Raw genomic sequence first — 27,909 nt, forward strand, 5'->3', positions numbered from 1 at the left:
TAAAATATCGATTCACTTCAATGGTCAGGAACACGTCGATAATCTGCAGCCTTGAACAAAGTCCGGGTTTCTCGAGTAACAAACGGACAGCTGTCGAGCGCACCAGCTAAACATGGCCGCCGCCGTCTGCGTGCACAATTATCATGGCGGTGGCAACACGAGTTTGTGTCCAGGAAACGGCGCATATGTTACTATTACATCAGATAATACCACTGTTAGGTTGGTTAGTATATGCTGACATAAATCCTCGGTTACCGTAAAATCTCGGATCAAGCGACATCCATGAATATAATCGTGGGTTTAAGATGTGTTCCCACGATACGAAGTATTGTAACGATTTATAGCCGCTTACTGAATTTAATAAATAATGATGCCAATCAGATTACTGAATTTAATAAAGCATGATTTGAGTCACATATTGGGAGTAAAAACGAATAGAACTATGCTATATTATGTAATTATAAAAGTAAACAAATTGCAATTTGCGTCTGTAATAAATCGTTATCGTCAGTAGGTCAAATCCAGATACCGACTCCAAACCCTGAGTGAGTGCTCCGCAAGCCTCAATGGGTAGGTGTAAACCACTTGCACCGACCAGTGATCCATAACTGGTTCAACAAAGGCCATGGTTTGTGCTATCCTGCCTGTGGGAAGCGCAAATAAAAGATCCCTTGCTGCTAATCGGAAGAGTAGCCCATGTAGTGGCGACAGCGGGTTTCCTCTCAAAATCTGTGTGGTCCTTAACCATATGTCTGACGCCATATAACCGTAAATAAAATGTGTTGAGTGCGTCGTTAAATAAAACATTTCTTTCTTTCTTTACCTACCTTTAGCTACTTTACATTCAAATCTGGCTGCCAGACCTGTTTATAAATCTATTGAATTAAAAGAAAATGGTTATTTTTTAATAATGAACTGCATACATTCAAATGAGTAAAACAAAAGAAAGATGAGTTCAGTTCGTTGTAATCTGTAAACTATAGAGATAGTTACATTTTTAAACAAACAGTAAAATAAAAAGTTCTGGACGATATCATTTGATATGCCAGGAGCATATGCAGGATATTTTTTTATACGGAAAGGGTGGGGGTGGTGTGGCGACTTTTTAAAAACTAGGGGCACTACAGTATATTGTTTCAAAGTGCACGAACACGCGATCTTGGTATTGTATGCCTCACCCCTGCGTGTGCTGTAACGTCACCGTGGTGCAGGGGTGTAACATTCTCTTTGAGAATGGCCAATACAGCACAAATTGAAGTTTGGAGTAAAATTCGGTGTCCGTAAAATTCTGTGATATTTGTATTTGTATTTTTGCACAGTTCTTTACACTGTTTTTTGTTTAAACCGTGAATTTTTATATTGGTGTTGGTCATCACTTTATTTATTTGCATTACCATAGTTTGACACCCAATAGCCGATGTATTTTTCGTGCTGGGGTGTCGTTAAACATTCATTCATTCATTCATTCATTCATTGTATGCCTCACCCATATAAATAACTAAATATTCATTAAACACTTATGGTTTGGTGCTCTTGCAGGGGCAGATCCAGAAAATATGTTGCGGAGAGGCATACCAGAGCATCTCGGTGAAAAAAAATATTACAGAAGGGGAAAAAAGGGGGACGGTTGAATATTTGATCCCCCGTTGGGTCCACATCTTATCTTGGGAAGGCAGGATATGCGTACCACCAGCCCAAACCCCTGGTTTCGAGCACTTATAGACTGTTAAATACAATATCCGATCTAGAAGTATGATTCTAGGGCTGTTCCAAGTAACAACACGTCTATAAAGTTGAATGCTGTTCATATTGATCAGCGTAATCATTTGGTGCTAAAGTTTATTAAAGTTAACTCCGCGACTAAAGTTTGTCTCTTCACCGAGTCTTTCCACCGACTCTTACCCCTGAAAACATTCGAACAGATGCTCAAACATTTTTTTAAACAGCTTTTCCTGAACTGATCATACGAGAGGGGCAGACGGTAATTTATATATCTGGTGACCTCCCAAAACACTACCTGTCTTTACTGATAACATGTATAACTTGAAAAGAATTTAAACCAGGATACTGATATTTTACACCTGATTATTACACCTTTGTGGTAGAAGTATGCAAGTTGAACGTCTTATAAGCATTGTCATAATTAAAGTTGTATGAAAATTATTTTTAAAAAGAGTCGCATCCACTTATAATCCTTCCCACAGGGAACGCTTTTTTCATACTATATGGAATTTACTACAAGTTATTTATTTCTCAGCCGATTGTTTTCTAAATTGCACACAATTTTTGTTTTTGTTTTTTGTTATTTCCAAAACACTTTTACTTTTATTCTTACGTCAAACCAAACTGAAATTATTTACCCAAAACATATTTGTAGGAGGGTGGGACGGACTAAGATGGTGCATATATATATATATATATATATATATATATATATATATATATATATATATATATATATATATAGTGCACAGAGAGTACCACTATATATGTCTCACCGTGATGACACTTGTTGGTCAGTGGGGTGCTACGTAGCCCAGTGGTATTTAGCATTCGCATAATGCGCGGTCGATCTTGGATCGAATCCTCGTCGGTGGGCCCTTTTTTTTCCGTTCTAGCCAGTGCATCACGATTTGTTATCAAAGGTCGTGGTATGTGCTATTGTGTCTGTGGATGATATATATAAAAGATTCCCTCGTTACTAAAGGAAAAATGTAGCGAGTTTTATCTCATAGACTACGTCAAAATTACAAAATGTTTGACATCCAATAGCCGATTATTAATAAACCAATATGCTCTAGTGGTGTCGTTAAACAAAACCAACTTTAAATTTAAGAAAACAAACAAAAACACAAACAAACACACCTGTCAATGCAGATAGTCTGTCAGATTATGTTTCGACTTATTTTTACTGGAAAGTCTCTGGTAGTACAGATTACTCGAAACGGTGTTCAGAAAGGTAACAAAGCTTCCATTGAACCTTGTTTTACTGAAAAGGAATGGGGAACAAAACGACTATTAAAGGAATATTCACAAAAGCTTGGAAGGTTAGTTCTGTAAAGTGTCATATCAAGTAGATTGAAGACACTGGATGAACAAGAGACAGGTCAGAGTGTGAACTGGATGAGGGACTCATTGTTTATCTCTTTAAGTAAACAAAGTCATACTTGAATTAACTGTTTAACATTACATTTTTTGGACATACAGGTTTGAATCTGTCACTATTTATAAGACATTCGACCTACATACTTGACAATTTATCACAAATGAGTAATACTAACATCATAATTGCTAGGTGCAAAATAATATAAATAAAAACCACCACCATATTTAAAACAAACAAAGAAAAAAACACACCACAGAACCAACAGAACAAACACACACACACACACAGACACACACACACACACACATGCACTATAATCTCCCTCCAAAAAAATAAATAAACAAAATAAAACAAAAAACAAACATGTATGCATAATTTTTACAATATGGCAAACCCACGAGACATTAAATTACAGTTATGGTTAACACTGTACTCTTCACATTATTTATAGTCATTGTTGACACTACTCTTGACATTATTTACAGTTATGGTTAACACTGTACTCTTCACATTATTTAGTTATTGTTAACACTACTCTTCACATTATTTACAGTTATGGTTAACACCGTGGACTGCAAATTACTAACAGTTAGGGTTAACACTACGTTTCACAATACAGTTATGAATATCGCTGTACGTTACACATTGTTCACAGTTGTGGTTGTATTTTAGCACTGTACGCTTCAAAGTATTTATTTATTATTTCATACTACAGAAACGATTAACACTGTACGATTCGTACTACTCATAACAATGATTAAGTATGTATGCTACAAACTATTTACAGTTATGATTCACACTGTACGATTCAACCAGGAATTGTATAAAGGATTGTTTTGGGATTATTGACATAGGAAGGGTGTGGCGCTGATAAGGTGCATTACAAATAGGCCTACCAGTTACCGCGTGTATTATTATTATCAAGGTTCTCGGTTTTATTATGTATACTAATATTGTGTGGGTAATTTGCTTTGCCATGGATACGACAACAGTTGTTTGGTTGTTCGATTTAGTCAACAATACACCAGTAAATATTTATGTGTTCTTGATATCCAATGGATAGTCCCAAACTTGCCCAGGGGTTAGCCTATTTAATTGTGTATGCGGGATTCACAAAGCACTAGTAATTCAGCTATTGTTTTCACAACATCATCATCAATCATTCGACGGTGTACTAACAGCAGCATTCTCCCCTTCCCTTTTTCGTTCTTTCTGCCTTTCTTTCTTTCTTTCTTCTCCTTCTAATTATTTGGATGTATATTGTGTTGTATTGAGTTGTGTTGTGTGTATGAAACCCAATTTGGACAAAAATGGAAATAGCACAACCAAACCCTAATCGGTCGTTATGTTGTATGTTGTGTTGTTTTATGGTGTGTTGCTACGTTATGTTGTGTTGTTATCTTCTGTATTGTGTTGTGTTGTTCCGTTGTTACGCTGTTACGCTGTATAGTGTTGTTGTGTGTTGTGTTCAGTGATGTGGTGGCTTTTGTTTTCATTGTACTGTATGAAATCAAGAAGTCACACATTTCAAGTGTGCTGTTCTGTATTGTATTGGCTCGTTCGGGCAAAACAAGTGTCATATGCTACAGATGTGGATACAGGGAGAGAGACGAATTATTTAGTAGTCCTGCCCTACATTTTGGTCAGAAATACAGTATTTATCAAAAAGGGAATGAGTAAGTGTACTCCTGCACCGCCCCCTTGTGTCCTGTCGTGTGCTACACTGAATAATAGTTTTTTAAATCTTTAATTTTATTATTAATACAGTGAAACTCCTCTAAATCTGACACCCTCAGGACCAAGTAAAATATACAGTTTTAAGAGGTTTCCGGTTTAGAGAGGTTCTTCTATACAGATATTTGAAAAGGGACCATGAAAAACATCTGTTTTGAGGGAATTCCAGTTTACAGAGGGTCCGGTTTTGAGAGGTTTCACTGTATCTATAATTTGCAACCATGCATTTTGGTCTGGAAGATAGTTCCAAGTCGGCAGCTTTCTGTTACATTTCATTTCAACTTATTTTCGTGCTTATATCCAATTCAGGTTCAAGAACGCTATCGTGGGCACACACCTCGGCAATCTGGGCTGTCTGTCCAGGACAGTGTGTTAGTTGTTAGTGGTTAGTGAGAGAGAAGAGGGTGTAGTTGTCTTACAACTACTCACCGAGTCGTTAAACTCGCTCTGGGTGGGAGCCGGTGCCGGGGTGGGAACCCTGTACCTACCAGCCACGACACCATTGAGGCCGGTTAACTTTATTAATATCTATGAACTGCAACTATGTATTTTGGTCTGGAAGATAGTTCCAAGTCGATAGTTTTCTGTTCTTCTGGCCCGAGGTAAAATACTGTTTACTAGATAGATTACACTGTTTAAATGTTATACCCCCAATGAAGAATTATGTTTTATAGATTGCATTAAGACACATTATGTAGCGAGACACAGCCGCGGCTCGAGATACACAAGGAGTATAATCTTAAAACCTGACCGAGCACGTACGACATTACAAAGCTGTTTGACGGGTAGTAGTAACCTGGCTACGGTTGGCACTGGCAACCGGCTACTGGCGGGCAGTCACGCATGATGACAAAAAGAAAATCCAAAACCTCATTGTTTCATTGTTTCTACTCGCTGATCATATCCGCCTGCAGTGTCAATCGCTGTCATACCAATTTTCAAGTAACCTAGTTAGCTCTTGGGCTTTGCTGAAGGGTGGGGCTGGGGGAGGGTAACGGGGATGGGGGGGGGGGGGGTGTGTGTGTGTGTGTGTGGTGTGTGTGTGTGTCAGACCCCATAAAAATGAATTTTATTATTAAACATCCACTAATTATTTAAGATATATAATCGGCCTCGATGGTGTCATCGGACATACGGCTGGTAGGTATTGGGTTCGCATACCGGCTCACACCCACAGCGAGTTTTAACGACTCAATGGGTAGGTGTAAGACAACTACATCCTCTTCTCTCTCACTAACCACTAACAACAACTAACCCTTTGACAGTCCAGATAGCCGAGGTGTGTGCCTAGGACAACGTGCTTGAACCTTAATTGGATTATAAGCACGAAAATAAGTAGAGAAAATAGCAAAAAGTAAGATATATGACTGGGATGTAAGCACTTCACTGTAATTTTTCGATATCATGCTTCTTATCATTCACCAGGGGCTTGACGTAACCCAGTGATAAAGCGCTCGCTTGATGCGCTATCTTTCTGGGATCGATCCACGTCGGTGGACCCATTGGGCTATTTCTCGTTCCAGCCAGTGCTTCACGACTGGTACATCAAAGGTCGTGGTATGTGCTATCCTGTTTGTAGGATGGTGCGTATAAAATATCCCTTGCTACTAATGAAAACATGTCTACGTCAAACTTATCAAATGTTTGACATCCAATAGCCGATGATTAATAAATCAATGTGCTCTAGTGGTGTCGTTACACAAAACAAACTTAAGTTTTGTTAAAGTTTTTATCCCCTGCTCACACTACTTTGAGAATGTTCAAACTACCCGAAGACAAAAATAAATATTAAAAATAAGAGCCCAACGTGGGGCTCGAACCCACGACCCCGAGATTAAGAGTCTCGTGCTCTACCGACTGAGCTAGCCGGGCTGCTTGAATGGCTAGGTGAGGCCATGACATATTGTACAAAGAACATGGCACGTTTTTTAAACATAAGAATACAAAGGTAAGTAAGGACATATTTATATATAGTCATACATAAAATATAAAGATATGCTTTAATAATAATAAAAAAAGCCCCTATCAATTTTAAACTTCAAAGTTGAAAGTGTTATATTTCACCTTTTTTTTTTTTGTTGTAAATGTTTGATCATTAACTACTACATTAACTACATTAACTAAATATATATTATTCATTGATTTATTATTATTATTATTATTATTATTATTATTATTATTTATTTATTTTTTATATATATATTTTTTTAAAGTTTATTGACTCCAAGTACAAAACTGGTAGTGTCAAGGTAGGTGGGCCTGATATAAAAGCCTGAATTAATCAACAACTACCGGGGTATGTAAATTATTTTCTCAGAAACTGTTGTTTAATATTTTCATTTGTATTTTGATAATAATAATCTCCACACGTGTTGTTGGGGTTTTTTTTTTGTTACAGATAATTTTTCAAACTACCCGAAGACAAAAATAAAAATAAAAAGTCTGCAGCCCAAATAGATTTTAAGCCTATCATAAACATTTTAATATGCTATTATTTCACCATTTAGCTGTGGAGTAAAACGTAAAGTTTTATTCTGTCTAGTTTATTTGTGCAGCTAAAGTTAAAAGCCATTTATTTATTTATTGTATTGGGCAGTAAAATGAATGGGTAATTCGAGTTACAGATTATAAATAACTGTTCTAGCTTTAAAACTGTCAATTTTCTCATAAATTACATCTTTATCAAATAAGTTATGTCATCACTTTTTTATTTTAAAATTGATTGAAGTAATTTGTTTCAAGTTACCCCCCCACCCCAATCAAAAAAAGAAAAGAAAGAAAAAAAAAAAAAAAAAAAAAAAAAAAAAAAAAAAAAAAAACAGAAGGAAAAAAAAAGCGCCCAACGCCCTAGGTCAGGCCATAGCATAGTTGGGTGATTAGAGGTTAGGTGATGAAATCACATCTTCAAATCAAATCGTTATTTAATTAAGTATTTGAATTATACAAACAACATGACACGTTTTTAAACATAAGAATATAAAGGTAAATAAGGACATTTATATATAGTCATACTCACATAAAATATAAAGATATGTTGTTGTTTTTTGTTGTTGTTTTTTAAAAAATAAAAACCAGCCCCTACAAATTTTAAATCTTACTAAGTCTTATATTTCACTATTTTTTTTCATAAATGTTTGATAATTAAGTACAAACTAATCGATCCCACATAATAATATATGCATAATTAAAGTTCCACCCTATGTTAATATTAAAAAAACCCCAAACAAACGAGGAAAAAAAAAAAAAAAAAAAAAAAAAGTAAGCGCCCAACGTGGGGCTCGAACCCACGACCCCGAGATTAAGAGTCTCGTGCTCTACCGACTGAGCTAGCCGGGCTGCTTGGTCGATTCGCTCATGATAGAGGTTAATAGATAGATTAGACAGAAGTCGGTTGTAGCGATGATGTTCTAACTAGCTGGAATTAGTGTATTGAAGCATTTACAAGCATTACCAGGGCCGCAGCTAGGCATTTTTGTTGCTGGGGCGGATCTAGAAGGGGGTCCAAGGTGTCCGGACCCCCCTCCCTCAAATTTGAGAAGTGCCCCTCTTATTTAGGATTTTTAGGTTTTTTACAAATTTATTTATTCTGTCAATGTTACTGAATGTGTATAGAACACTAGAATACGTCTGCCAGCGTCCCTGTTGTAGCACTATTATGGTCCATGTGAACCGTGTGTAATTTTTCAATAGTGCCTTTTCATAATGTTATGGTGCCCTTTTTGTCTTCGGGGGGGGGGGGGGGGAGGCAACTGAGTAGTTAATAGTCTAAAACTCCTTTTCTTTAACTTTAGCTACGGCCCTGATTACAGGTATCAAAGTTGAAAGTGTGATGTCAGGCGCGTACATGCAGACATTTTTAGCCGGCGTGGGGTCTTGAATGTTACAACTAAAGTTTGGCAACGTCGCTAAGGCAGACGGCGGACTACCCATGACATCTACTTAGGGGTGCGACGATTTACCCAATACTTATCCAATACCACTACTAATTATATCATCACGAATATTTTTTATAAAATAAAAAAGAGGTAAGTATAAAAAAAAATTATAATTCTAATCTTGATGATATGGACAATTTTTATCACATTACTGTGATCAGAAAACATTAAAAAAACCCACCCAAAACCCCCCCCCCCCACCCCCAACAATTACAACAGGTGTGAGAAAAATAAAAATACATTTTTGAAGCGTCTGCCAAATCAGGTACAAGACCTTTAGTCATTAGATATTATATATTTACATTACCTTTGAGATATATATTTAACTGTTATTAAACCTTTCTTTTAACTATTAACAAATGAAAATGTGGCATGCATATCAACCAATCAGAATTCAAATGTAGCGCATACATAAAATGATGTACCTTCCAAAAACATTGCTTTACCTATTTAGCCTATATTTGTCTCTGACAAGTATTGAGTAAGTATTGGGTAGTATTGGGCAGTAGCCTATTGGGTAAATCGTCGCACCGTCTACTTAGCATGGCCGGGATCGCTGACAAAGAAGATATAGGTTGGTCGAGTGACTCGAGTCTAGCCCGAGTACTCTGCCCGTCAAACAAAACTAAAATTATTTACAAAAAACATTTGTATGTTGGGGAAAAAAAGGTTCCGTTTTGCTAGTGGTGCCGTTTTAGCCTGATCCCTGCTGCCCCCTGTCGAGAGTAAGAAGCGAAGTCCTATAACTGTCCAAATGTCCGTCTACAGGCTAATCCTTCCCACAGCCTCCCCCCCCCCCCCCCCCCTTTTCAAATTATGGGATTTAGCCTACTTAGTAAAAGTTATATATTTCAGCCGATTGTTTTCTAAATTGCAGGGAGCACATTAAGTCAATATTGCTACGTTCTTTCGGACTATTTCGAGAACTAAATATAGTCCGTCCCATCCTTCTACAAAATTAATTTTTTTTTTTTTAAATTGTAAATAATTTCAGTGACAACCTCGGTGGTGTCGTGGTTAAGCCATCGGACATAAGGCTGGTAGGTACAGGGTTCGCACCCAAAGCGAGCTTTAATGACACAATAGTATAACTGTAAGACCTCTACACCACCTTCTCTTTCACTAGCCACTAACAACTGACCCTGGACAGCGAACTTGAACCTTAATTGAATAATTTCAGTTTGGTTTGACGTAAGAAGAAAAGTAAAAGTGTTTTAAAAATAACAAAATAAACAAACTATTTTTGTGTGGAATTTAGAAAAAAATTTAAAAAAAATTGTAGTAAATCTCATAGTTTGATATAAATAAGGGTTTCCTGTGGGAAGGATTAGCCTATAGACGGATATTTGGACAGTTATAGTCGCTCTCGAACTGTCCAAATGTCCATCTAGCTCTCAAAAGGCAGAGTAGCCTACTCGGGCTCGGTCCAGTCATGCTCCCCTGGAAAATATACTGATAAAAAAGAAAACTGAGCGAGCAGGGAGGGTTCTCGACCCACGAAACCCTCTGCCAACACACACACACACACACACACACGCACACACACACACACACACACACACACACACCTGCGTATTTCACTATTTTGACATTCATTTGTGATGATTAATAGAAATTAGGCCTAATTAATCTCGAACATAGTGATATTGTAAACTGACTGTCGTGTGTTCTGTATTGTGATTGGTTAATTACATTCTTTTTCCGGGATCAAATAGACAATAACACCCGGAAAGTTAATGACGTCATTAGAAAGTGACGTCATTAGCAATTGGAACAGGCGAAGTTGACGATTCAAGGGTCTACAGTTAGATTGTACCCAGGTAATTTTTTCAAGAAATGCCAAATATACAGTTAGTTCTGTAGAAAAACGATTCAGTTTACAATGGACATAACCATATGGAGCTTTTAGATTTGCGGGTGTTATTGTCTATTTGATGCCCGCAAATGTTTCATTTTTGCGGGATCAAATAGACAATAACACCCGCAAATCTAAAAACTCCATATGTTTATCTCCTAAATGTGCATGTACACAATTAACTTGAGAATAAACAAATTATGGTTCGTTACCATTCGACGTAAATATACTACTTGTGACCTCACGTTTGTCCCCCCCCCCCACCCTTCGCCCCGACGCCAAAGTGGTATATGCCAAATAGTCATCTTTTAAAGGGACAGACCCTAGTTTTTTAAACACTAAGGCATATTTTTCACCTAAACCCTAGTTTCAACCCGTAAAAATGGATTGCATAGTTTGGTTAATTTATAAACCTGTGACAAATTTGGATACAACAGAGTGAAATAAGAGTCTGTGACGTTGAAATGCCCTTAAAAGTAGACTAAAACGCGACTCCATAACTGTTACTTCTCAAACGCACGTGCGTTTTTAAAAATATGAAAAATGCATTTTGTGGTATTAGAAACACCAGGATGACCAGAAACACTTCGGTTGTACGGAAATGGATAATCTAAACAATAAAATATAAGTGATGTTTGATTTCAGTGATCATAAACGGCTCTAATAGTGAAATATATGCCTTAGTGTTTAAAACCTAGGGTATGTCCCTTTAAAATGTGCTGAGGTATAAAAAAAAGAAAAAAAAAAGAAAGAAAAGAAATAATAATAATAACTTAATAATAATAAGAATAATATAATAATAAAAATGACTAAATTTCGTACTTGATTTGTACAATCAATACATCCATATCTCTCTCTCTCTCTCTCTCTCTCTCTCTCTCTCTCTCTCTCTCTCTCTCTCTCTCTCTCTCTCTCTCTCTCTCTCTCTCTCTCTCTCTCTCTCTCTCTCTCTCTCTCTCCCTCCCTCCCTCCCCGTACCCTCGCTCACTACGCCACTGCTCTCTCTGTCTCTCTGTCTCTGTCTCTCCAATGCTCGTATATGAATGTGGTCTGATTTTATAATCTTTTGTTTTTACACTGTAAAAAGAAAGAAAAGAAAAGAAATAATGTAATAATTGACTATGAAAGTGTTAGAGAAGAACTCACAAAGACAAGGGACAAGGACACACATGTAGCAACATGTATTTTTGTTTTATCAAGGACGCTTATACTCGAGTGGGGCGAGACGTAGCCCAGTGGTAAAGCGCTCGCCTGGTGCGCGGGTGGACTAGGCTCGACCCGCGTCTGTGGGCCTATTGGGATATTTCTCGTTCCAGCCAGTGCACCACGACTGGTATATCAAAGGCCGTGGTATGTGCTATCCTGTCTGTGGGATGGTGCATATAAAAGATCCTTGCTATTAATGGAAACATGTAACGGGTTTCCTCTCTAAGATTATATAACAAATTATCAAATGTTTGACATCCAATAGCCAATGATTAATAAATCAATATGCCCTAGTGCTGTCGTTAAACAAAACAAACTTTTAACTTATACTTAGGCAAATAACTAGGAGACTACGTCATTATTTCCCCGTGGTAAAAAAAAGAGTAAAGTTTGTATTATTTAACGACGCCTCTAGAGCACATTGATTTTTATCTTATCATCGGCTATTGGACGTCAAACATATGGTCATTCTGACATATTTCTTCAGAGGAAACCCACTGCCGCCACATAGGCTACTATTTCCGATAAGCAGCAAGGGATCTTATATATGCACTTTCCCATAGACAGGACAGCACATACCACGGTCTTTGATGAACCAGTTGTGGACCACGGTTGGAACGGAAATAGCCCAAACTGCAAATGAGTCTACTGAGCAGGATCGATCCGAAGACCGACCGCTTCACAGGCGGACACGCTACCGCTTTAGCTACATCCCGCTCCTATTTCCCTGTGGTAGCCATAGTACTAAATATGTATACGGGATCGTGTATAGTACCTATTTATTATCTGTACAATTCAAAACGTATTCATGGCAAGGTGACACACACATTTAATACATACAGTAGACTAGTACATAGTACAATACAAATAATTATATCCAAGCAAGTTGCAGCATGCTGGTATATAAAACTACACTGATCAATACTAACACAAGATTGTATCAATAGTACTTCGAGGTATACGCATTCATAATCAATATATAAAAATAAAACTGTACTTTGCGTTTCTTACACATCTCAGGTGCGGATCAAAGGAAGTCGCTGGGTGGTGGTGTGTGTGTGTGTGTGTGTGTGTGTGCGTGCGTGCGCGCGCGCGCGCGCGCGTGTGTGTGTGTGTGTGTGTGTGTGTGTGTGCACATTGTTAAAGTTCGTAGTGCATCGAACACAGAATAGTCATTGTTTTAATATTCTATGTCGGGATGAGGGTTAGGTTATCTAATGGGTGTATCTAGGAAAATCGTGATATACATGTGATATCTTGGTAGGTTGATGTATCTAGGAAAATCGTGATATACATGTAATACCTTGGTAGGCTGATGTCTAGGAAAATCGTGATATACACGTGATATCTTGGTAGGCTGGGTGTATCTGGGAAAATTGCAATATACATATGATATCTTGGTAGGCTGGATGTATGTGGGGAAATTGCCATATACATGTGGTATCTTGCTCAAATGGGTGTATCTAGGAAAATTGCCATATACCGTGGTATCTTGGTAGGCTGGGTGTATCTGGGGGGAAAGTTGCTATATACCTGTAATATCTTAGTAGGCTGGGTGTATCTGGGTGGGGGGATGCTATATACATACCACATGATAACGTGGTCGGTTTGATATAACTTTAAATATTGCCATATACATGTGATTTCTTGGTCGGCTGATTGTATTTGGGAGAAATTGCAATATACATGTGATAACTTTCGTCGGTTTCGTATATCTTGAAATATTGCCATATGTTTGTGATTTCTTGGTCGGCTGGATGTATTTGGGCGACAAAAATGATACTAGTATACCAACGTATTTTGGTCGGCTGGTTGTATTTGGTGAAAATTGCCATGTGCATGTGTATTTTTGGTCACCAGGGTACATCTGGGGGAATTACCACATATTTGTGCACACGTATATTATGCTTGTCAGTCGAATACTCAAAGTGGTCTGACCTTGTTTAATCTGGGAGCGGGACGTAGCCCAGTGGTAAAGCGCTTGATTGATTCACGTCGGTCTAGGATCGATCCCCGCCGTTGGGCCCGTTGGGCTATTTCTCGTTACAGTCAGTGCACCACGACTGGTGTATCAAAGGCCGTGGTATGTACTGTCCTGTCTGTGGAATGGTGCATATAAAATATCCCTTGCTACTGATGGAAAAGTGTTGCGCGTTTTCTCTCTAAGACTGTATGTCTGAATTATCAAATGTTTGACATCCAACAGCCGATGATTAATAAATCAATGTGCTCTAGTGGTGTCGTTAAACAAAACAAACTTCCTGTTTAATCTGTATCCCATCACTACATCCTCCTTTGCACCCTCCCTATCAGGCGCGTGTACAGAGGGGTGTGGGTTGGGTTCTGGGGCGAACCACCCTACTCAAAGCGAATTTATATACTAGAATAAACTTCTATTTATACACATTTCAACATAGTCACTTTGCAGAATAACATATTTTTTAATACATGATATTGGCGATTGTAATTAATTGGATAAGTGTGGGCAACTGGGTCATCAATTCAACCCACACTATGTATGTATGTAAGTACATGTGTATGTATGTATGTATGGATGGATGTATGTATGTATGTATGTATGTATGTATGTATGTATGTATGTATGTATGTATGTATGTATGTATGTATGGATAGATGGATGGATGGATGGATATATGTATGTATGATTCTATAAAATTGAATACAGTAAAAAAAAAAAGAGTACGATTTGAGGGCATGGCCCTCGTGCCACCCCCCCCCCCCCCCCCCACCCCCCACCCCTCCCTGCCCGTTACGCCACTGGTGGCTTCACGGTTTTGTGCTTTGTCCGCTATGTACAGTCTAGGCCCATCCTTATTATTTTCCTGCACACATACCTGACTATCTTTACAACGTAAAACGTAATTGAGTTAATTTTGTAAGGAGACCATCAATGATAACATCAATGGTAAATTTAATTACTTCACCAAAACTTTACAACTGTCTTAGACAAATAATCATAAAACGCGATAAAACGTGATAAAATCCAAACGAAAAAAGAAAGAAAGAAATCATTAAACAAATAAATAAACAGTATTTATTCAGTCAAGTACATGAAATAGATATGACACGATATTCTAAAAGTAGCCAGCAAATATAAACATGAATTGTAAAAAAAAATATATATATATATATTTTGTATAGAACTAAACAAGACCTTCGTTTCAGTTTGCTTAAAGAGACATACCCTAGTTTAAACCCATGAAAATTAACACTAAGTTCAGTTAATCTGCAAACCTGTAACACATTTGGATAAAGTTACAGTTGAATAAAACACGAGTCTCTGACTTTGAAATGGTGAAATACCCTCTAAAAATAGACTAAAACTGGACTCCATAGCTGTTACTTCTCAGACGCACGTGCGTTTTAAAAAATATGAGAAATGCATTTTGTGATATTAAAAACACTAGGTTGACCAAAACCACTTCGAATGTACGGAAATGAATAATCTAAACAATGAAATCTAAATAAAGTATGATTTCAGTTCTCAAAAACGGCTCTAATAGTAAAAAATATGCCGTAGTGTTTAAAAACTAGGGTATGTCCCTTTAAACATGAACGAAAGTAGTTCGCTAGTTCGTCTGGTGTGAAAGAACCTGTAGGATGGACTCCCGTTGATTGACACATTTCGTTATTTCCAATGCCAATCAGTGCTCGACGACTACTAAAGGAAAGGCGTAGGATTTGCCGCCTTAATTAGAATCATACCTATATAAAAAAAAGTCTTTATCATTAAAGGGGAACTAAACTCAGATATGAGCCTTATATGTTGGAAAGATGCATACCCGGACCACCAACACATACTGACAATTTAGAGGGCGGGACGTAGCCCAGTGGTAAAGCGCTTGCTCGATGCGCGGTCGGTCTGGGATCGATCCCCGTCGGTGGGCCCATTGGGCTATTTCTCGTTCCAGCCAGTGCACCACGACTGGTATATCAAAGGCCGTGGTATGAACTACCCTGTCTGTGGGATGGTGCATATAAAAGATCCCTAAAAGATCCCTTGCTGCTAATCGGAAGAGTAGCCCATGTAGTGGCGACAGCGGGTTTCCTCTCAAAATCTGTGTAGTCCTTAACCATATGTCTGACGCCATATAACCGTAAATAAAATGTGTTGTGTGCGTTGTTAAATAAAGTATTTCTTTCTTTATAGATGAGTTTTTCCGATTGTCGCCCAGCAGTTTATGACGTTGTCGATAGATGGCGTAACCGTACGGAGTGAAATTAACGTACAATAACATGTAACGGCATTGCAGCTGGGTGCAATTTCAGTCTTTGTGACTTTTTTGGAACGTTTTGCAAAAGCAAAACAGTCTGTCGGATAATTCAACCTCATTTAAAGATTGTATATTCATATCAATATCGGTGGAAATCTGTGAATGATTAAAAACATAAATAATAAAGCACCTGACATTAAGAAATAAAAAAACACGTAGGTCTAGTTAATAATAATAATGTTTAAAAACCTGATTATTCCTGCTAACTGGGGACAGTCATTTTCTTTGGTTCTTCAGTTCTAAGACTAATTCCTGACGTGACACGTTAAATATTAAGTAACCACCGGCTCAGGGCGTATTCACTGGGATGGTACAAAATGGCTCCGCCCGTTATATATAATAGCCGTCACATTTGACCGTTTTATTAATTAAATATAATAATATACTTGTTGATATTAAGCAATAATGTGAATTATATATCGTTGAATATGCATACCAGTCCAAAAGCCTTGCGCGAGCATTCCTTTAAAGAGTGGCAATGGGTTTTTACGTTTAAGTGTAGACCGAAAGCCACAATTACGACCTATGTACTATATGTGTGTCACCCAACTACATGTAGCAGTACTGTTTAAACAAAAGTTAAAGTTTGTTTTCTTTAATGACAACACTGGATCAAACATATTGATTTATAATATTAATCATCGTAACTGTCTATTGGATGTAAGGAAGGAAATGTTTTATTTAACGACCCACTCAACACATTTTATTTACGGTTATATGGCGTCGGACATATGGTTAAGGACCACACAGATATTGAGGGAGGAAACCCGTTGTCGCCACTTCATGAGCTACTCTTTTCGATTAGCAGCAAGGGATCTTTTATATGCACCATCCCATAGTCAGGATAGCATACCACGGCCTTTGATGTACCAGTCGTGGTGCACTGGCTGAAGCGAGAAATAGCCCAATGGGCCCACTGACGGGGATCGATCCCAAACCGACCGCGCATCAAGCGAGCGATTTACCACTGGGCTACGTCCTGCCCCTGTCTATTGGATGTCAAACCTACTTGGTAATTTGTGACACGTAGTCTTATAGAAAATCTGCAGCATGAGATCTTTTAAATGAATTCTCTTCACAGACACGACAGTACATATCACGACCTTTGATTTACCAGTTGTGGGGCACTGGTTGGGTCCGGGGGGGGGGGGGGGGGGGGGGGGGGGAGAGAGATATAGTTCGATCCTAGAATTCACGTAATGCTCTACCAGGGGCGGCATTTAGCTCAGTTGGCTGAGAGCTCGCCTGAGGTGCTTGCGTCGAACCACCTCGGAGTATCCATTTAACTGATTTTTTTCTCTCATTCCAACCAGTGCACCACAACTGGTCAATGACCGTGGTATGTGCCTTCCTGTCTGTGGGAAAGTGCATTTTTATATAAAAAGATCTCTTGCTGCATTAGGAAAAATGAAGCGGGTTTCCTCTGATGACTACGTGTCAGAAATACTAAATGTTTGACACCTAATAGCCGATGATTAATTAATCAATGTGCTCTAGTGGTGTCGTTAAACAAAGACAACTTTGTAAGGCTCTTTCAATCCAGCTATATCTCCTGCCTGTTTAGACAATGTTCTGAGAATACATATATTCCGCTGTCGACATCAATAAAAAGAAGGTCCTAGTAGGTCGAGTGTCCTCCAACCCTATCCTGTTCATGTCTTCACTCTCGCTTTGTTTATAGGTCAGAGTACACTACAATTAAATTCTTAAAGGCACTGTCCTGAGTTTGCTGTCATCGTATACGTCCATAGTTTAAGAAGGAAGGAAATGTTTTATTTAACGACGCACTCAGCACATTTTATTTACGGTTATATGGCGTCAGACATACGGTTAAGGGCTATCACAGCTATAGAGAGAGGCTACACTTCATGGGCTACTCTTTTCGATTAGCAGCAAGGGATCTTTTATATGCACCATCCCACAGACAGGATAACATATATCACGGCCTTTGATATACCAGTCGTGATGCACTGGCTGGAACGAGAAATAGCCCAATGGGCCCACCGACGGGGATCGATCCCACACCGACCGCGCATCGAGCGAGCGCTTTACCACTGGGCTACATCTCGCCCCACGTCCATAGTTTACTTCCTTAGTGTAATATACAAAGCTAGGTGGTGGGGTTTTTTTATACGTAAGAAATTATTGGGAGGTAAAATCCTATTTATAAACATTATAATATATTGGATTGTACCTCCATTTAATTGAAAGAAAGAAAGAAATGTTTTATTTAACGACGCACTCACACATTTTTATTTACGGTTATATGGCATCAGCCATATGGTTAAGGACCACACAGATTTTGAGAGGAAACCCGCTGTCGCCACTACATGGGCTACTCTTCCGATTAGCAGCAAGGGATCTTTTATTTGCGCTTCCCACAGGCAGGATAGCACAAACCATGGCCTTTGTTGAACCAGTTATGGATCACTGGTCGGTGCAAGTGGTTTACACCCTCCAAATTGAGCCTTGCGGAGCACTCACTTAGGGTTTGGAGTCGGTATCTGGATTAAAAATCCCATGCCTCGACTGGGATACGAACCCAGTACCTACCAGCCTGTAGACCGATGGCTTACCACGACGCCACCGAGGCCGGTTCCATTTAATTGCGTACATATAGAAAAACACTTGCGCCCAAGACAGGCGTGCGCATCAACAGCTTGTTCTGAATGTGCATGCAAAACCTTATGACATGACAAGATATAAAACTGTTTTCGTAAAGCCCGTTTAGCTCAGTCGGTAGAGCACGAGACTCTTAATCTCGGGATCGTGGGTTCGAACCCTACGTAGGGCGCTCATATTTTATTCTTTTAAAAAGAGCACATTCGACAACGTGTGCGTAATACTTTAACATGCTTATATACCAGGAAGGTTTCGAGCATTTCATTCGACAACACTCACTTTTTCTCACTCTCACAGTCACTCACTCTCTCTCTCTCTCTCTCTCTCTCTCTCTCTCTCTCTCTCTCTCTCTCTCTCTCTCTCTCTCTCTCTCTCTCTCTCTCTCTCTCTCTCTCTCTCTCTCTCTCTCTCTCTCTCTCTCTCTCTCTCTCTCTCTCTCTCTCTCTCTCTCGCTCGCTCGCTCCCACCCCTGGTTGTTATAGTGGTTAGTGATGAGGAAAAGTCGATATACTGGCCAAATAATGAACCGTTAAAACTACCCCCCCCCCCCCCTTATTGGGGATGGGGGTGGGAGATGGATGAGTTGGGCGGGAAGTAGCCCAGTGGTAACGCTTGGTCGAAGTCGTTTTAGGTGGGCTATTTATTGTTCCTTCCTTTCAACTGGTTTAGTTTTTTTCTCGTTACAACCAGTGCACCACACAACCTGCCAAAACGTTTAACCACAACTACTCAAAGGTCGTGGTATGTGCTATCCTGTCTGTGGGATGATGCATATAAAAGATCCTTTGCTGCTAATGGAAACATGTAACGGGTTTCCTCTGATGACTACATGTCAAAAGTACCAAATGTTTGACATCCAATAGCCGATGATTAATTAATCAATGTGCTCTAGTGGTGTCGTTTAAAAAAAAACCCACAAAAAACAACCCGGCAACAACAAAACAATATTAACTTTTGACTACGTCACCAAGGGCGGTAACTTATTCAGGTCAAGTATTTTAAATATCACCAACGCCACCCACTCCACTCATATGTTACTCTTTAAGTTACATATAATTTGGATTACTGTCAGATTATAATATATATTTTTGGAATATCCTGAATATGTAGGCCTATGCACAGTAGTATTACGTTAGTCACTCGTTTAGCCGCAACAGGCACTTCAAAACTGAAGTGTATGTGTATCAAAAGAGAAGTCGTCTAAATATGTTTTCAGCTGTGGAAGGTGTGTGTGTGTGTGTGTGTGTGTGTGTCTGTGTGTGTATGTGTGTGTGTCTGTGTCTCTGTGTGTATGTGTCCGGGGGGGGGGGGGGGGGGGGAGTCTACGTCTTCCAAACGAACCTCACGTGGTGCGCTCCGATTCCGAATTTCCTAGAACATCACTACATGGATTATAAATCTGGGTGCGGTCTTCAAGTCGAACTTCTTGCTTTAAATAATAATTTATTACTGTACATTTGGATATTTTTGTTAATGTCTACAGAAAAGCAAGACAGGGCCTTGGTTTAAACATTTATCGCGCGCCATTATTTAACAATAGGTTTTCATAAATAATTTTATAGAAATACATCATAATTTAATCTAAAAATATGTTGTTATTGTTGTTATTTTTGTTTTGGGTTTTTTGGTATTGTTTTATTATGGTGGGGTTGTTTTTGGGGGGAGGGTTGGGTTTTTTTTTTTTTTAAAACGTGTTTATATACTTTAGAAATTTTAATTGATTGTCATGTGAACAAATTAGCATTTCATACCACCCCCCCCCAAAAAAAAAAAAATAAATAATAATAATTAAAAAAATGAAATAACAAAATTATTATCCATTTCCATATATATATCCATGTGTTTTTGGTCATTCTGGTGTTTCTAATATTAAATACTCATAATAATTTATTTAGCATATTTTTAGAAACGCACGTATTTCTGAAAAGTAACGATTATTGACAAGTAAACTTAGTGTGTCCATTTCCTTGGTTGAAACTAGAGTCTGCAACTTTAAACTTAATATGTTGTTGGGTTAGTGTGGTTTTTTGTTGTTTTTTAAATTATTATTATTATTTTGTTTTTGTGATGACTCAGTCTGATAGATCAAATTATGCACGTAAAATATTACCAGTCAATATAAGGGAAACTACTCTTTCGTTGAAAAACGTACAAACGATCATGTGATATTTTTTCAAAATGGCTAATTGTGTTTACGTGATTCGTTCCTGTAAAAAATATGTGAACTTTGTTGCGATTCCGAACAGGTGACATAGAAGAAGGAAGGTACATTTAGTTAAAACGATCTAATATGTTTAAGATCCGAATATTTTGTTACATCTTTGTTTCATTTGCATTACATAATTTGGGGGATTTTAAAAAAAATAATTCAGTTTTAGAAATCAGAGAAGCCTTAGGGCCTAGGTACCTATTGAATTAGTTCATCAAGATAAACGTCTCCGGCACGATATTTATTATTGTGATGTTCAATAAATGTCAAAATGTAAAAAAACGGACGGAGATGTTTACCTTGGTGAACTATTATTGAATAGGTTATTTCAATACTGGATCTCATTCTTAATTCCAAGACTTAATGCTTACCACCTATAAAATTGTATTAAAGATGCACTCACCTGCAAAAGAGGTTTATAAAACAAATGTAGGCAGCCATCACAGTAGTCCGAAGGGACGTAAAAAATGCAGTTCTTAAGAAAACTATTGACATAATGTGCGCCCTGCACTACCATCGAATCCGGGTCGTTTCGCCCTTATTCTTATTCGCCCCCGAGTCGTTTCGCCCTTATTCTTATTCGCCCCCAAGTCGTTTCGCCCTTATTCCCGTTAGCCCCGAGGCATTTCGCCCTTAGAATGAGTCGTTTCGTCCTCCATTATGAGTCGTTTCACCCCTATGTATTGGGGTGGTCCGAAACAAAATGTGGACAACTACAATAAATTGCTCCTACCTTAATTACTCATTATACTACAAAGATATATTTGTTTAATACCGATTCTATTCGAGATCAAGAAAAGGCCCAAAGAGGCCCAAATTCAAGTAATCACATAGGCTACTCATGCTAAGGATGACCTGCTAATTAAGCAGACAATCCCCTGCAAGGCTATATTGTACCAGGAGTAAATATCCCTTCAGATTATTTTAACTGCTAATTAAGCAGATAATACCCTGCAAGATTCTCTTGTACTTTCAGTTTCTCCGAGCTGCTAAATAAACAAACAATAGACTCGCTCAATGATTACATCTGTATGTGATTTTCTAAGGGGAACTCTTAGTTTGTACCTAAAACGAGTATATTCTCACAAAATCTTTTTAAAACCCCCACAAAATACGCTTTATTTTAAAACATTTTAATAACAAAATACGCATTATTTTAACAAAAATGCCATATATAGCATACAACAAACATTTTTTTAAACATATCTTTTTAATGACTTTTTTAATGTAAACTGAAGCAAATGGACCTAATTAGAAGAAAAACACACAAAATGTAATAATATATAAATGGTGTTTATGGTTCATAAAGGGTTACAACTTGATAACCTATCTCTGATTTGCAACTAGAGTCACGTAAACAAATTTATTCATCATTCACAAACATAAACATGAGGGCGAAACGACCCTGTATAGAGGGCGAAACGACCCGGTATGTGGGCAAAACGACACGGGGCGAAACGACACGGGGCGATCGGGAATAAGGGCGAAACGACCTGATACCCTACCATCACAGTAGATCTATCCAATATTTTTCTCTGTCAGGCCATTATAAAATGAATCCTGGATAAATCCCTCTATCTTGTGTTCAGTATTATGTAATATATATATATATATATATATATAGAATACTAAACAAGTTTGCTGGTCATACCATTTTTATGAAATGAGTGAACAGTTTTGGTATGTGATGAACGAAAGCGAGTCAGATACCAACACTGTTCACAAGGCAGAGATTATTAATGTATCTAACTGTGTTTGTACAAAATAGTGGAATTTAAAAGTGTACCATTACAAAATATGGTCATGAATTGAAATGTCCGTGTCACATCTAGTTAATACCATTCACTCAGCACAGTCTTTGCCTGTCCAATCAACAATTCAGTCATTATTGTGCATTTCAAAATCTCATTAATGCAAGCTTCGTGCCAACATCTAAACTGTACATTGTTGACATCTCATTGCTCATTGTGATGTCGTTTAAGTTTATGTGTGACGTAGATACTTGCTGACCCAATTCGTAAAAAAAATAACCTGTAGTAGGTCTTGACATCTGCTTACTTCTGCATTGTGGCTTGTTTGCAGTTGGTTTGTAATTAATAAAATACTAAACCAGTTTGCCTTTCATACCATTTTTATGAAACTTGTGAACAGTGTTGGTATGTGACTCGCTTTTGCTCATCAGATACCAAAACTGTTTACTTGTTTCATGAAAATGGTATGACTGGCAAACTCGTTTAGTATTCTATATTTACAATGTATATACTACAGTAACTTTATAGACCGTATGTTGTCAATCATACATCACGAGTGAAAGCGAGTGATATACGATTAAAAACACACAAGTTGTAATATAAACAGTCTCACATAGGAACGAGTATAGTATTTTATTTATTACACTGCACATCAACGAACAAACAATTGCACAGAATGACTTCTAAAATAACTAAACAAGACATGAAAATACACAGATTAAAGACTGGGAAAGTGACGTCACTGACCAAATGATGTCATTTAGTAAAATGATGTATTTTGTGGTCACTTCATTTAGCTATTTATCAATGAAACTTTGCATTCCTACACCACACATCTATCAATGAAGTTTACACTGACTATATTATAAACATATTCAAGGATAAACAAAATTATTACAATATATATTTTGTTAAATTATGCTGCTAACATTAATTATAAGAATTGACAGCAAGTATTTTTCTGAATTAAAATTATGATCTATGAATCGAAAGAACCATGTGTGCATGTTTTGCATGAATATCTATGTGCAATGGCATAAGAAGGTGCCAAAAAGTGGAGGGCACACACATATATATGCTACTGGATCAAGAAAAGTGTGGCCCCCTTGACCCCCCCCCCCCCCCCCCCACTTTCTATGCCAGTGATGTTGAGTTGTACTGTGTGACAGTCAATCACCTGATCAGAGGTCATGACCTCTCAAAAGGCATATTCCACAATGCAAAGAGACGATAAATATCGCATGATAATCTCTTCCACTGTGATGTGATAAACTGATAATGCTGCACATTCTTAATAACAAAAGCAGAGTTTAAATTTTTAATTTTTAATTGTGAGCCACTCAGAATTGGAACTAAAGGGTCACAATGAACATTAAGTGTTAACCAGTACTTCTGACAGTTTTCTTATTCTTGTGCATTCTAAACTTCTTTAAAAAAAAATATATAAACAGGAATAATGTCAAATAAACAAAGTTATGAATCAAGATATGAAACCTGCCAACAGAAATTATTTCTCTATATTTTCTACAGTGACTGCATTAAACACAATATTCAAATTCAGTCTGCTTATTATTGCTATATATACAGTATATATATACCCCCGGTACAGTATATATATATATATACCCCCAGTACAATATATATATACCCCGGGTACAGTATATATATATACCCCCGGTACAGTATATATATATATATATATATACCCCCTGTACAGTATATATATACCCCCAGTACAGTATATATATATACCCCCGGTACAGTATATATATACGCCCGGTACAGTATATATATACCCCCGGTACAGTATATATATATACCCCTGGTACAGTATATATATATACCCCTGGTACAGTATATATATATACCCCCGGTACAGTATATATATATACCCCCGGTACAGTATATATATACCCCCGGTACAGTATATATATATACCCCCGGTACAGTATATATATATACCCCCGGTACAGTATATATATATACCCCTGGTACAGTATATATATATACCCCCGGGACAGTATATATATATACCCCCGGGACAGTATATATATATACCCCCAGTACAGTATATATATACCCCCGGTACAGTATATATGGCGATAATAAGCAGATAAAGCAAAATTTGACTGGCATTAAAATGATCATTGAAGTGCTGGAAGTGGCAAGATCCAACTCGGTCAGTAGAAACCTCACCTGAGGTGGCAGGGTTCAAATACTATTTCTCGTTCCAGCTAGTGCACCACAACTGGTATATCAAAGGCCATAGTATGTGCTATCCTGTCTATGGGATGGTGCATATAAAAGATCCCTTGTTGCTAATCGAAAAGAGTAGCCCATGAAGTGGTGACAGCAGGTTTCCTCTTTCAATATCTGTGTGGTCCTTAACCATATGTCCGATGCCATATAACTGTAAATAAAATGTTTTGTGTTAAATAAAACATTTCTGGTTCGAACGGGACATGCATCGCAGGATTAATTGCACTCTGTTGACTCCAGTTTTCCCCCCTCCCACCCAGTGCCCCATGACATACATAAAAAACCATGGTATACAGTGAAACCCCTGTAAACCGAACACCATTGGGACCAAGAAAAATGTCCGGTTTTAAGAGGTATCTGGTTTAGACAGGTTAAGTTCTGTCCTGGTTTTTAAAAAGGGACTCTGTAAAGTGTCTAGTTTGAAGGAATTCCAGTTTACAGAGTGTCCGGTCTTGAGAGGTTTCACTGTATAATATTCTCACTGGTGTAGGAAGCAGGGGAGGGGGTGGGGGCAAGAGGGGCATGTGCCCTCACTTTGTAGCAGCGACGATGGTTTATATATATATTTGTACATGTATTTATATGTGTGTGTATGTGCCCCCCACCCCCATCCCCCCCACACTTTTTTACACCTTCCTACAACCGTGATCCTTACTATATCTCGATGTATAGTTTCACCTATAAATGTTCATATCACTATATCTTAAATATAACCGTAGGCCTATTATCTTTATAATAACCAGTGTTAAATTAGATATTGTAAGGGAGGGGAATCTGAAATGTTAATGTTAATATCAACTATTAGACCAAACATACGTTTTGACTACAGACATCCTAGTAAAGAATGTTCAGGTTTGTTTATCAACACACCTAAACACATTCCATAGTTTGCAGTTGCCCGTACATGTGCGTGGGGTGTCATTCTTGATTTTGACAATTTCCAGGAAGGTCCATTAATCACTGTGGAACATTATTTCTGTCAATCTTTTTCATTCTATTGATCATACAGTTGTTATTGTTTTGTTTTTAGTCATTTTTATTGTTTGAATTTGCAATGTATTGATAAAAAAACGTCAACTTTCAAATTTCACTTCTGACCTCAATCGTCCTTCAAGATCTTTGGTGGTCATAAAACCTACTGTAATACTGAACTACCGGTTGTAATGTTTGCCCAATTAATTCTCTATTATCATATAACCATTCCCCACAGCTAATATACCTTACAATTTTGGCAATTGTAAATTCTTATTATAGTTCCCCTACTTTTTTTGAAGAGTATATTATGTCTTTTTCGAGACATTAAAAACAGTCACATGTTCCTGTATGAAGAAAACTAAAGTGACCTTGTCATGTTACTTACCGTACTTGATAAAGTAGGTGTGTGTTTTCATAATGATGTCATTATCATTGTGATAGTATTTGGACTTTGTCAACAGTGAAGAAAAAAACTCAACATACAAGCCCACCATGTATTACTGTGTATTTTTATGTATACTTCCTGGATAGTCAGGTAAGGAGTTGTTGTTTTCCCAGTCTCATATTCGAAATCTGTACCAGTACCCTTCCCATCCCCTACCCCCCCCCCCCCAAAATGACAACAATAACAATTAAAAACCCCCCACCCAAAACAACAATGACAAGGCAGGACAACATGACCCAACACAGCAACCTTGAATTTTATTCCAGGTTCATTAACCAGAGTTTAAAGTGAGCCTCAGAAATTATTTACAATTTGGTGAACATATAGTGAAAGCATCTGTGGCCAAGTTAAGGTTGTTATTTAATTAAACAAAATATAACAAAATTAAAGATTTAAAAACACTGTATATAGACTAAACAGTGTGTGGTTTTGATTACATAAGTCAGATAAATTAGGGTGTAGGTAGACTAAAATCTTCTGGATTTTTAAGGCAACTTATTTAGGGTAGGTAGTCATTGTATAAATTTTGAGTTAAAGACTGAAATATTTTATAGACCAGACCAAGACAATGTTTATTTAGTATAAAGGCCATAGGCCCATAATACAGTCAGACGCCGTTATACATGCATGTTTGCGCATGTGTAGTGTTTGTACAGTATACTATAGATATATATTTAAATATTTAAGTATTTCTAAGTTTTTGCACATTATAAAGATAAAGACATGCATTGAATAATGCATCCAAATTTTCTTATGTCATAATATCTATTAAGGTTTGCAATGCATGATTTTTTTTATAAATTTAGAAATTTGGTGATCTCTTAGTACATTATAACGCTTACATATAAGCAAAATGTGGAGTTCATCCTCAATATATCTTAATCCATGATCCAGATAATATAGACAGAGTTTTTTAGTGTAGGTTATGTTGTTATAGCTTCCTTGTTCCACAGCAAGTCTAAAGTTACTATGCTGTGTCAAAAAAGAAACGCATAGGTGATATGGAAAGAAGAAAAGTGTTTGATTTTACAAAATATAGTTTTTTTGTACAATGTTGCTGAATGACCATGTTTGTTAATGTTCCTGGAATGGGACAGCATGCCCAAATGCACCCTAAAACAAATTAACTCATGTTGTGCGACAATTGCAGGAAATCGACGTGAAATGGTCAGATTTTAGTGAATGCATGTGAAACTCAGGGGTGGAGGGTGGGGGGAAGATTGGGGTAGGGATGGGTATTTAAAGCTGCAATGCTCGCAATGATGCCTCATTTCCATTTTGACGTAGATGAGTTACAAGAGCCAAGACTAAACCTGCCGAATCGAAACATTGCAATAGGCCACCTCCAGTTAGGTGAATCACAGTCAGCAGTCGCACACCACATGAACGTCCATCAGAGCACCATTTCACATCTCTGGGACAGGTACCAGCAGTTTCTATCAGCTGAAGACCGGCCCAGAAGTGGAAGACCTCGCATAACAACTGCAGCACAAGATCACTACATCCGCGTTCTGCAC

The 27,909-nt window shown here is 37.8% G+C and overlaps 1 protein-coding gene and 3 non-coding genes across 6 annotated transcripts in view; 2 read left to right on the forward strand and 2 right to left on the reverse strand.

Moving 5' to 3' along the window:
- Positions 1–6,639: 6,639 nt before the first annotated feature.
- On the reverse strand, positions 6,640–6,712 carry Trnak-cuu. The gene has a single exon. It is a non-coding gene; the product is annotated as a tRNA-Lys (tRNA).
- Positions 6,713–8,103: 1,391 nt separating this feature from the next.
- Trnak-cuu lies at positions 8,104–8,176 on the reverse strand. Its single transcript has one exon. It is a non-coding gene; the product is annotated as a tRNA-Lys (tRNA).
- A 10,676-nt stretch (positions 8,177–18,852) lies between these two features.
- On the forward strand, positions 18,853–18,925 carry Trnak-cuu. The gene has a single exon. It is a non-coding gene; the product is annotated as a tRNA-Lys (tRNA).
- A 1,985-nt stretch (positions 18,926–20,910) lies between these two features.
- Positions 20,911–27,909, forward strand: part of LOC121383332 — a 53,193-nt gene continuing 46,194 nt past the window's right edge. For 2 of the 3 annotated variants that reach the window (XM_041513293.1, XM_041513295.1), the window contains exon 1: positions 26,359–26,482. In XM_041513293.1, coding sequence (XP_041369227.1) covers positions 26,460–26,482 — 23 coding nt within the window. In that variant the 5' untranslated portion in view covers positions 26,359–26,459. Of the gene's footprint in view, positions 21,019–26,358; positions 26,483–27,909 lie in introns of those variants that run through there. The other variant, XM_041513294.1, reaches the window with a different exon arrangement.

This window comes from Gigantopelta aegis, chromosome 10 (assembly GCF_016097555.1).
Source record: "Gigantopelta aegis isolate Gae_Host chromosome 10, Gae_host_genome, whole genome shotgun sequence".
NCBI lineage: Eukaryota > Metazoa > Mollusca > Gastropoda > Neomphalida > Peltospiridae > Gigantopelta > Gigantopelta aegis.